General features: G+C 41.2%; 1 protein-coding gene across 1 annotated transcript in view; it reads left to right on the plus strand.

The window, feature by feature from the left end:
- agbl1 (AGBL carboxypeptidase 1) overlaps nucleotides 1-12,500 on the plus strand; it is a 113,729-nt gene that overhangs the window by 89,911 nt on the left and 11,318 nt on the right. Inside the window, exons 22-23 of the mRNA XM_080841868.1 lie at nucleotides 1,529-1,660; nucleotides 1,896-2,072. Coding sequence (XP_080697994.1) covers nucleotides 1,529-1,660; nucleotides 1,896-2,072 — 309 coding nt within the window. The remainder of the gene's footprint in view (nucleotides 1-1,528; nucleotides 1,661-1,895; nucleotides 2,073-12,500) is intronic.

Below are 12,500 nucleotides of genomic sequence, written 5' to 3' on the forward strand. Positions count from 1 at the left end.
TTCACACAAATGATGATGCGATTTATGCGATCATCTGATTTTTATTTAAGGGGTCATTTAGCTTGTTAATTTATGTTTAGCTAGTCATTTAGTTGGTTATGTTATTTGTACCAAATGGATGATTTAGCTATTTATTTTGTGGTTAACCAGTTGGATGTTTCTCGTCTCCTTTAAACCAATCAAAGGTGATGACCACCATTTGTTTCTCTCAATTGATACTTTCTCAGGAATAGTTCATAGGTATTCGTTTCCATGGACTTCCATGCTCATCTTACAGCGTTGTCCCGGTGATGACTTAAACATGAAGAAAGAGGAGGAACAGAAGGGAGTGTGGAAAAGACATTAGATTCAAAAGTGCAGAATCCAATTACATGTCAAGACATTTGTCATGTGAGACACAGACACTTTGTCAAAGTAGGAGAATATTAAATAATGTAAACAACAAATGTCACCATGTCTACAAAGTAACACATGTAATAAGACTAAACAGCACAGCACCAGAGTCACAAATCACATTGTGAAAATAAGCCTTTAACGTTGTTATCAAGGTGTCGTATGGCCAGTCTTCCTTAAAAGTAAGTCCAGCCACATTTAAGTTAACATTAATATTGAATGTACTCTATGAACTCTTTTTGCAGTTCTTGGCCCCAGTGAGTAGAGCCGAACCATCGGCCTAGGTCTGTCTGTCCTGGAAAGCCCACAGAGACAGCTATACATTAAATACAAAACCCAGACAACCCACTTGTCTTACTATGGCTTCAATGTTTTTTTTTATAACAGGCATGCAGTGTCTTTCCCTTTATTGAATGAATTTACAGATTCACGAATGATTCAAATTGCTTTTAATTGATCATGTCTGTAATTATGCGGTTACCTGACAAGAACTGTGTTGTTATGCAGCTCAGATATGATTGTCTGAAACAAGCAATTAACGGATTCAGATTGCCATTAAAAAAAAAGAGCAGTCAGCCTCGTACATTAATGAAGCGACTCCCATTAGTAGTTTCCTGTCAGACAGCATTTGATTATAGACACCTTCTTGACACCGCTGTCTCAATGATACAGCCACCTGCACAACCCCAGTGTCTGCTCTGACAGCACTGTCTCCACAACACCACTGTATTCACACCGCTGGGTTCATCTCATAATTCAACCATGCACATCTGATAACTGTATACACCAAGGTGAACTTGAGCACTGCATTAGGTTGCAATTTAACATCAATTAATTTAACATTAATTAAACATTAATTTAACCAAGTCCGCACTTTTTGGAAAATCGGGTACTGGGTCAGGCACAATGTAGCTGTGTTCAAGAGGGAGAGTGAGAGAACCAGAGAATAGAGAGACAGGGAAAATGGGAGAGCCAAAGAATAAAGAGACAGGGAGAGTGAGAGAACCAGAGAATAACAAGAAGGGAATCATGAGGAGATTATGGACAGATTTACTAAACCAATACATAAAAATACATAAATGCAAACAAATACTCGTATTGAACGTAAATGAATTGCTGCTTCACTTGTCGGTAGGTGTTCTGTGATTACCATGGTCACTCCAGGAAGAAGAACGTGTTCCTATACGGCTGCAGCATGAAGGAGACGCTCTGGCAGTCTGGGTCTTCAGTCGACACGTCAACCCTCAAGGAAGATCCAGGATACAGGGTACCATTAATGACCTCTTCTGTTTTTAATCTTCACATATGCAGCTGCAGAACATGGCACTGCCCATTATTTCTGCATTACAACACAATTGTTCATCGTTTAAGATGACGAACGATGCATGTCATGGAGAAAAACAAGCACAACAGTTTGTATGTAAGTGCCAGCCACTCATCTAGATTCATTGCAATGTGAATAGATGAAAAAAGTGAATAGTGTCAACGTTTTATCCCCTCAGACAATTCCAAAGACTCTGGATCGTATCGCACCAGCATTTTCCTTCAACAGCTGTAACTACCTGGTGGAGAAATCCCGAGCGTCTACGGCCAGGGTGGTGGTGTGGAGGGAGATAGGTGTCCTCCGGAGCTACACCATGGAGAGCACCTACAACGGCTGTGACCAGGGCATCTATCAGGTTAGTTATACACCAAACATGCATCGCCAAATTACCATTCAAATCACAAATATGGTAGAACCAAATGATCATTCATGTCACAAACATGGCAGCACCAAATCACCATTCAAATCACAAATATGGCAGCACCAAATCACCATTCAAATCACAAACCTGGCAGCACGCAGGCCAGAACTGTGGAACATCATTGTACTCTCCCCTGCCCTCCAGTAGTTTATCAATAGGCATCTCAGTTTCCCACAGACTCCCAAATACACCATAGCAACTCCTCTGACACTACTTGACTCATTTTTGTTCAGTAGGAAATAAGTCCAGGAGGAGGATTCTCACGCTTGACTTGTTGCTGTAATATCAGGTTGCGATGGTACGCATTCATTCATAAACATCACTAGTCTCCATGGGTGGAAGTTTCATTCCATTGTTGGGGGTATAATAAACAGGATCATTTCTCAAGAACTCTTCCTGAGGGGGACACAAAAGCCGCTGCCAAAAGTGTTGTTGAACTTGTATTCAATTAATATAGAGGAAATACTGGTATACACACACTGCTATACTAGATCATTGATTAGTACATAACTAAAGGGTTAGCATGTTCAAATGTTTTAAATACATTAAGAAGTCATTACAAAAGCATCACTGGACTAAACTCTGTCTTTCTTTACTTACCCCATCTCAACCGCAGCCCATGTCAAACAAACCAATGCCAAAAAGCACAATATGGATGTGTGTGGATATGGATGAGGATCTGGCATTAGTCTCACATTGCTGGGTTTCCCTCTTATTTTCATCAATATCAATCAAGAGAGGTCTGGTCTCTACAACATTGCTCTGCTTTCTGAAAATGTGCCTTTCGTAAGCCTGCTAAGTTATGATCCGACAGTGACTTTGGGTGGAAGGCAGAACACGTCAGGCACGGTATCATGTATTTAACATTCATGATTATGGGCCAGGAAAATAAAAAACTAGAACATGCATGCAATGGTGAAGTATGTGTCTGCTATATCTAACACATTTCAACACAGGTTTGTGTTTTCCCCACTTGCACCACTAATGCAGAAAAACCAGCGTATGGACAGAATTTTGTCATTATGGTACGGGTTCCAACATGCATAATATATGTAGCAAAGAGTAGATTTGAGAAACAGAATCGATCACACCTCAGTCAATAACCAGTAGTGGCACCATACAAAATATAAAATATTATTTTGAACTGCCTGCTTTGCTAAGTAGCTTTTTTCTTTTCTGGTCTTGATTGTAAATGCACACCCAGAGCTTCCACTCTCTATTCATTTCAACCTCATTTGCATGATATTGTGTCTGGTATTGTGTCTGGTAGTGTGAGTGAAAGTGTGTGTGATACTGTGTGTGGTAGTGTGTGTGGTAGTGTGTGTGGTACTCTGTGTGGTATTGAGTGCTTTGTTTAGCTGAATTTTTTGAGCAGGACCAATAGCAGAAGCTGAAAAAAAAATATGTCTCAGGTCCAGATTGATGGTTTGGTTTAAGTCGTGTCCATAGCCTTTTATTCAAGCATAAATAGAAAAATACCAAATGATAAACAAGCTGTATACATGTAGGCTTACACTTCATATCATTTTATTTATTACTAATAAGTGTCATCTGAAAAAAAGATCCAAACCATTCTATTCAGTGGTGTTTGCAACCTTTTTTGTACTTAAGTCAAATCACATTCCTACTTTGTTAGCATTAACGTTTATGAGTAGAGCACACAAGTCATGATCAAACCAGAGAGAACACAACAGTAGTGATATTAAGGGAGATTAAGTCAATCGTATTCATCCCCATGTCATGTTGACCTGCTGTGCTATAAATACTTGTGGAATATGTTAAATTACTCAGGGTGAATACATGAATGCGGAAGAGAGAGCACAGAGTTCAGCCACACCACAAAAATGAATTCTGCCCTCTTTAAAAAAAATAAAAAATAAATATATTCTACTCTCTCTATTCTGCACACACACACACACACACGCACGCACACACACACACACACACACACACACACACACACACACACACACACACACACACACACACACACACACACACACACACACACACACACACACACACACACACACACACACACACACACACACACTCACCTCTGTGCCACCTCACTTCTTTGACACCTGCTCATTTGCATTTCCAGTCTCAGCCAGTCTCAATTCTACCTGCCCATGTTTAACCCTTCGCTAGCTCACCAAAACACTGGATCTCTTGTAATGACTCATTTGTCTTAAGTTATCTATTATTATTTAAATGTATACATTAATATATTATTATTTTAGAAGTTGTAAGGTTTAGTAAAGGTGTGTAGAGTTAGGGTTTGGCTCTCTGTCTGCTTTCACCAGTAGGACCACTTGGGTGATTACTTGGTTTGGATTACTTGTTCTTTGTTGGTTGGCAATAACTCTTGGGTGGGTTTATAGTTCAAAGATTCACATCACATACTTAACCGTTTGCATAGCTTATCACACTAATCACGGAGTACCTGATACATTATGACGGCAATAGTTGCTATGACCTCACAAGTTGCTGACACGTTTAAGGTTCAACACATTTGAATTTGGAACAACAAGAAGGTATTGTCCAGAAATTGTCACTGGGAAAAAATGTAAAACTATGAATGGTCTGTTGGGACAAAAAAACAAGTCTGTAAACCCACCTTTAGCCTGCCTGATCAGCCTGACCCTTGTGTATTTACTTGTGTTAGACCTCTGTGGGTGAGATATAGTTATGAGGTAGGGGTTATGAGCAGTGCTGCTGGCTGTAGTGGTTAATATAACCTAGCTTCAACCCCTACCTCATCTCCAGTTCATAATGTACAGACTGCAGTTGGGAAAACCACCCATTACATCTGACCTTGCTGTGATTGCAGTCCCATTGGGAATTCGTGATTTTTGCAACCAAAATTATTGTTTGTTTCTTAGTAAACCCCACTTAAACCTCACATACATTATCAAACTAATTCATTTGAGTTAAAAATCACATTTGACAGATAAGTCTACCTTTTTATTTTTGTGTGTGTTCTTATGTCTTCAATCATCAAGTTCGGATTTGGTAATTTTATCGATAATAGAATGACATTGAAATCCAAGTTGAAGTAAAATAACATCCATTGCTTGGTGACTGGCTTGGCTGGTCACTAGACCTTGGTCAGGCCTTTGAACCCTATTCCAAAATCAAGTTCCTTTCATTATTCAGAACAGTCATCATGAATTTCATGAATCATGAAAAATGTAACAGAAAACATGATTATTAATGGGACAAGTAATGGCAGTGAGTAGGCAATGGCAGACTTTGCATAACTATAAACCACCAACAGCAGGCCAGAAGAAGTGGAATTAATTTGCAATTTCACAAGGCTAATTTTCTGCCTAATTTATGTAGTATGCAGTATCGTGAAAAAAAAACATCGAATTCAACAATCACAGGATCACAAATAACTTGTTGGACTGTGATTGCCTCATACAATCCCCCAGTAGTCTGTAGGGTTTCCAGCTGATATGGAAAAGCCTGGAGACTCCCCCTGTGAGAGTGGCTGTGTCAGACAGTAATGGGAGCAATCAGACAGCATGTTTACTCAGTGCTCTGTCAATGACGCCGCCTAGCCCCACATGCAGCTTTGCCATGGGGAGCTGATCGGCGGGGGTGTTGGTATTAGCTAGGAAATGAGATGATATGGATACACACATGCTCTCACACACACATACCACATAGTGGTTGTGTCATTAGTGGGTAAATGTGGGGAATATATCCACACACACCACACAAAAACACAGTGTATTTCTTCCATTAGTGTGTAAACGTGGTATGGATACTTGTAAAAAAAAAAACACTCACAGACACCATCCACTGGCTGCATGGTTGAGTAAAGGTGGGCTGAAATTCACACACACACACACACACACACACACTCACACACACACACACACACACACACACACACACACACACACAACACATCCTGACTGCATTAGTGAGGATGCGGGGATCTGGCCTAATGAATCAGAAAATCACACAGGTCATTAAGGGGAGCCCGATAGGCAAGAGGCAGGCCAGCTGTTTGCTTGCATGTACTGTTAAAGGCTGGGCAGAGCCTGAGCAAGTGCCTGATTGAAAAGTCTGTACTGATCTTCGCCCAGGATGTCAACCGACTGGCAGACTGTTGGACTGCACCAAGGGGGCAAACTCTAAGCAGCCCCTATCGGTATTTCTCAGATGGACCAGTGTTGCTGGCACCAGCCAAAACCCGTTTAAGAGAGCAAAATAACCCTCCTTGTGCTCGAAGTCCATTTCTGCCAATTAGTGGCGGTGCTGAAACGTGGAATTGGCTTCAGGGTTTGTCCGGAGACGGTTCATTATCCCCCTCAGACGGTCGGTGAGTCACAGGAAGGGGTCAGAGCCGAAAAGGACATAGGAGTAAAAAGGAGAAGAGAGAGAAGGCAAAACACCGAAGGTGAGAGAGGAGAGGAGAGTGAAAAAACTGGAGCGAGAGGGATGTGAGAAGGAGAGGCTTTGAGAGAGAGATTGAGAAGTACACAGGTAGGTGGATGAGGGGAGAAGGCGAGTGAGAGAAGGAGGAGAGAGTGAGAGAGAGTGGGAGTTGATAGAGGAGAAAAGATGAGCAGAGAGGACGGAGGAAAAAAGAGAAGGAGGAGCAGCTGATAGAGTTAGTAGGGCAGAGAAAAGGAGAGAGAGGAGGAGACAGAGGATAATGAGAAAAAAAGAGTGGAGGAGGGAGGAGAGAGGGGGAGAAGAAAGAGAAGGGGATAGAGGAAAGAGAGGAACAGAGAAGAGGAAAGAAAGAAGCATAGGCATTACAATGAGAAAAGCAGAGAGGAGACAGGGATGGAAAGCGAATGACAAAGAAAGGTGGATAAGAGGAGAATGAGAGAATCAAAGAGGACTATAACAACGAAGAGGAAATGAGAGGAGGAGAGAAGAGGAGAATGAGAGGAGGAGAGACAGATCAATCAGAAGACTACTTTAATGACACTGATGAGTAGTTGAGTGTTGAGCTACTGGAGGTGATGGTATTCTTTCTATTATTATATCTAATAATATTATAATAATATTATTTCTTTTATTAGCCTATTTAGTGTCCATGATTTATTATAAATATACACTTGTCTGTCTTTATATTTTGAGTCTGTTCAACTCAGGCCCATTCTATAGTAGTTTTCCTATCTCAAAAATATTTTAGGCTTTTCTTGACATCACAGGGACTTTATGATGGTTATGAATATTTCATTTTGTTTATTCCTTCATTATTAATTCAGACTTTTCAACTGTTTATTTCTACATTTTATTTTATCTCTCTTTTTTTACTTTTCTTTGTATCTCTTAAGCTAACTCAATTACCCTCTCAGATTTGATCGGTTGAGATTAATCCAGTCCCACATTTTGAGATTTTGAGATGAAAAGATAAAGGATGCAAAAGAGAACCAAGCACAATATATTTCATTAAGGAGCTCATATGAAAAACAATAGGGCAGAACTGGCCCTTGACGTGCTCATTGACACTTAATTCACACAAGAGGTATTTCAGATAGGTGACTGCCCCTTATAGTGATAAGTATACGTGTATAGTATAGCAGCTTTAACTCCTTTACCCCTAAATATTTTTTCAAGCAATAACATAGTAATGAAACCATCTCAAGACGGTTGGATATAGTTACACCAAATTTTGGGAGTGTGACACCCACCACCTTGAAACAATAATGAGAACTTATTTCAGTTAGGAAAAATGTCTCAAAATGTATGTCATAGTTTTAAGTATATGATAATAGCCCTGCTCTGAACTGATTGGTTCTCAGACAGATCTTATTTGCATAGCATTGAGAACCAACTTCTACATTTTGGTCGTTTTGCTCGATTCGCCCCGCTTTCGTTGTGCAGATACATTTTGCCATTACACACCCTGAATGGGAGCAAAGCGGAATGCCCTGCAAATAGAAGCTTCCTTTCTCATCCTACTCTCCTCATCCTTCCTCCTGGTCTTGGGGGAGTGTTTGCATGTGCTCTGGCTTTAACTCATCTCTAGCTGACAATGAGGAGCACTGCAGTGGGAGAGGAGGGCCTCAGAGACCCCCAGCAGGAGAAGAGAGGAGAGAGGGCCTCTTCAGTGTCTGAAGCGCTGCCTCTCTCTCTCTCTCCCTATCTGTGTTTGTGAGAGAGTCTGAGCTCTACAGGAGCTGAGGGGCACAGGTTGACTGTTAATTATGTTTAATGGCTGTAGATTTTCTTATAGCTGATCTGATTTGAGAAAGTTTAATAGGGTTTTCTAAATGACGGTGAGAGGCGTGAGCTTCAGAGTATGTCTCAGGCGGCTATTTGATGTTAGCCAATTGATTCAACATCGTTTTCCCAGCAATGGTGGGCCCTATTAAGGCCAAGCTTGGCAGACAAAAGAGGAAGTCTGAGGCTGTGGTGTCTTGAAAGCTAGGTTGTCAAAAAATGGTGTGGTTGACAGTAAGTGAAGATATACAACTACTAAACTAGAACTACAACTACTAAACTAGGGACTGCAGATGGAAAGTAGTTATTTTTACTAACTCTGGCATATTTACATGGTGTTTTATATACAATGTTCATGAATATGCATGGTCCCTATCAAATAAACCAATAAACAAACAAATGAGAGGGATTTCTTATGTGAAGACTAAGAGTTCATACACTGAGAGTAATTCATGGTCTCTCTCTCACACACACACACACACACACACACACACATTGAGTATGTAGGCTTGTGTAGTCTGACACTTACACACACACAAAGACACACATGCAGTGATACACACTCAGTGAGTGGACTTTGAGTGCAGAGGTATGTTACAAATAGTGTCACACTCAAGAGACCATATTAGAACGAAGGAATGTCAGATGTCTGGCTTGGTCTGTTGTGCTTTAACTTTAATTATCTCCTGATAAAGAGGAGTTTGTGGGATATAAAGTCTGACATAATGTTATATGTTATAATTCTGAGTTTGAGTGTAAAAGAGAATCCCTAAAAAGGGAAGGGAAATGATTATACCTCAGAGTGCTAGTTTTGGAGAAGATTCCCTTTTCAGAGTATATGTGATTGGGTCTGGATGATGATTATAAAGGAAATAGGAGGTTATCCTTATATCTCTGACTCGTGTGTGTGTTTGTGTGTGTGTGTGTGTGTGTGTGTGTGTGTGTGTGTGTGTGTGTGTGTGTGTGTGTGTGTGTGTGTGTGTGTGTGTGAGTGTGTGAGAGAGAGAGTGTGTGCCTGAGCATGTTTGAGCTGCACTGAGTTAATTAAGATCTTCATCAAAGCCTGTATCTCTTGCACCTTCTCTGCCTTCATACATATTTTAGTGTTATGAGCAGATTCAGGGCTTTAAAGCCACACATGGTGCGTTATTCTAATTACACACACACACACACACACTGACTCTCACACGCGCACACACACACACACACACACACACACACACACACACACACACAGACTCTAACATGCACACACACACACACACACCGACACACTCTAACATGCACACAGACACACACACACATAGACACACACATAGACACACTCTCACACGTAAACACACGTACACACACACACACACACACACACACACACACACACACACACACACACACACACACACACACACACACACACACACACACACACAATCACACACACACACACAGAGGCCCACAGACACTTGGCTCATCTGCTCCACACCACGGTTCATCCACAGGCCCTTTGATCTCACCTTTAGGCTTCCAGTGTGAAACTTGTCAAGTTCATGTCCGCACACGCGCTTTGACATGTAATTGGAGATAATCTAAAGCCTTACCCGGCGGAGCTGTCGTTCACACTTAGAACCTGAAAGCAGACGTAGGGCTAGTTAACAGGCTTTTTTCCCTGGTAACTTGAAATAGGAAACAGCGTCATATTAATTGTGCTCCGCTGGTATTCTTTGGCTTCAAGTTTTAAGATGAGAATTCAAGATAAGAACATTTGCCCGAGGCAAATTCATTAGGCAAGTTTAATGACAGGAAATGGTAATCTGTTGGATCATTAGCTCTGAGCATAACATAATCTTTGTGTGCAGTGATAGTGCAAGTAGTATCTGAATGACATGATCTCAGTAGTTCACCTGACATGACTTCAGTTTTTATACAGATATTTGAGTGAGCAACACAACAATGAGAGTATTAGAATTTTCAGAATGTGTGTGTGTGTGTGTGTGTAAAGTCTGAGGGTGTTTTGCGTGGAAGATATCTGTGTGCATGGTTGTTTATTGAAGGCTGCTAGGGAGGATGCAATTATAATAATTTTGCCTTGTTAACCTTTATAAAGCACTGTCACAGAATTAATGTAATAAAACACATAGCATTGGCACTGTTCTTTTGTGGCTGCACCAATAGCATCTTTGGACGTATCTCAGAGAATTTTCAATATTTTACTATCAAGTAAAAGTCAATAACTTCCTTGGTGGCATTATCAGTAAAACCATGTTCTGTTTTGCTGCACTGCCTGAAATTGCTTTTGGAGAGGTTATCTTAAACTAAATGAAAATTTGCAGAAAGAAATATGCGTGTACTAATAACTATGGCTATTACACATTAATATATTTCGACATAAGAAATCAACTTGTTGACAGTAATAGTTAAACATAAGTCTACCCTATACGGTATGTGGTTCGGTAGACAGAGTAGTAGCTGACTGGTGCAGAAGTGGAGCTGGTCTGTCACTGATTCATCGGTTGTAATCCGTTTCAACAGCCTGAATGTCCATGTTTAAGGGAGGCAACAGTGCTGAGCTGGGCTACTTGAGATGGTCAGTCTTGCCTCCACAATGCAAACATAAAGAGAATTGATTTTCTCTAGCTGCAAACAGAGCAGATTCTGTGCATTCCACCCATGTAAACTCTCTGCACTGCTCTGAATTATTGAGAAGCCATCCCAGGAACACTCTCCTCATTCCACACTCACTCACACGCACGCACGCCCCCCCCCCCCCCCCTCCCCCCCCCCCCCCCCCCACACACACACACACCCACACCCACACCCACACACAGAGACACGCACACACACACACACACACTCACACACACATACACACATACACACACACACACACACACACACACACACACACACACACAGACACACTCACCCACACAGAGACATACACACACACACTCACATGCACACACACACACATAAACACACACTCACACGCACTCACATACACACACACACACACACACACACAAACACACACACATGCACACACAGACATACTTGTGATTCCAGCGCCACCCCAGCACTCCTGGGTTGGAGGTTGGATATGTGAATGCAGAGGAGAGAAAGGGTCACCATTTGTGTGGTCCCACTCTTTTGACACACACACACAGAGAAAGAGAGAGAGAGACACACACACACATACACACACACACACACACACACACACACACAAACACACACACACACAACTCTAATATCTTCGTAATCACAGGCTTGTTTTTTAATAGCTACATCTTGTCAGCACACGTTCACAAGTACATACATACACACATACACACACACAAATATACATATATAAAAAACAATATTGGATGGAAAGAAAAAGCATGCACTCCCAAACAGGGGATAGAAGGTGAAAAGACTCATCTGTAAAATTGCTTGCCTGTTTGTTCTGCCATTAGGGTGATTGTGGCAACACATCAACTGCTGGAAAGCTCTATGCTGAGCTCATATGAGTTCAATCTGCTTCCACTTCATACGGTGGGTCACCAATCACCCTCCTGTCCAAAATCCAACTACCACAATCCACAATCTTCTTCTTCTCTGCACAGAACGACTCCAAAGCACAACATAACATATAAGTAGTATGTTTGCAGGTTACAGCTAGAATGTTTTACAGTGAGCTAAGACATTCTCAATTCTCATTTACTGAAGGCAGAGATACAGCCAAAAATGGTGTCCCAGGACTCTGCTTGGAGATTGAGAGAGAGCGAGAGAGAGAAAAAGAGAGAGAGAGAGAGAGAGAGAGAGAGAGAGAGAGAGAGAGAGATGAACAGAAAAGATGAACAGAAAGCCACAGGAGTGCTTAGTTACACTGAGCTTAATCTGCTTTGCTCTTGACTTATGCACAGCTATTATGATACCATAAGGCCTCTAGCAAACACACATTAAAGTGCTCGGATCTCAAAAGGTGTACATCAAATAAATGTATTAGACTCAGGAGGGACAATTAAACTATGTGCAGAACAAATATTATTAAACTGTACAAAATAGAAGGCCTTTTGTTCAATCACATCAAGGCTTCACTGGTACAGGAAGAAGAGATTAATGCTGTTATGCAGTGTAAGCTTTAAAACTGAACATTATACAGACAAGAAGCAATTACTTTTGCTG

The sequence above is a fragment of the Sprattus sprattus genome, assembly GCF_963457725.1.
Source record: "Sprattus sprattus genome assembly, chromosome: 7".
Taxonomy (NCBI): Eukaryota; Metazoa; Chordata; class Actinopteri; order Clupeiformes; family Clupeidae; genus Sprattus; species Sprattus sprattus.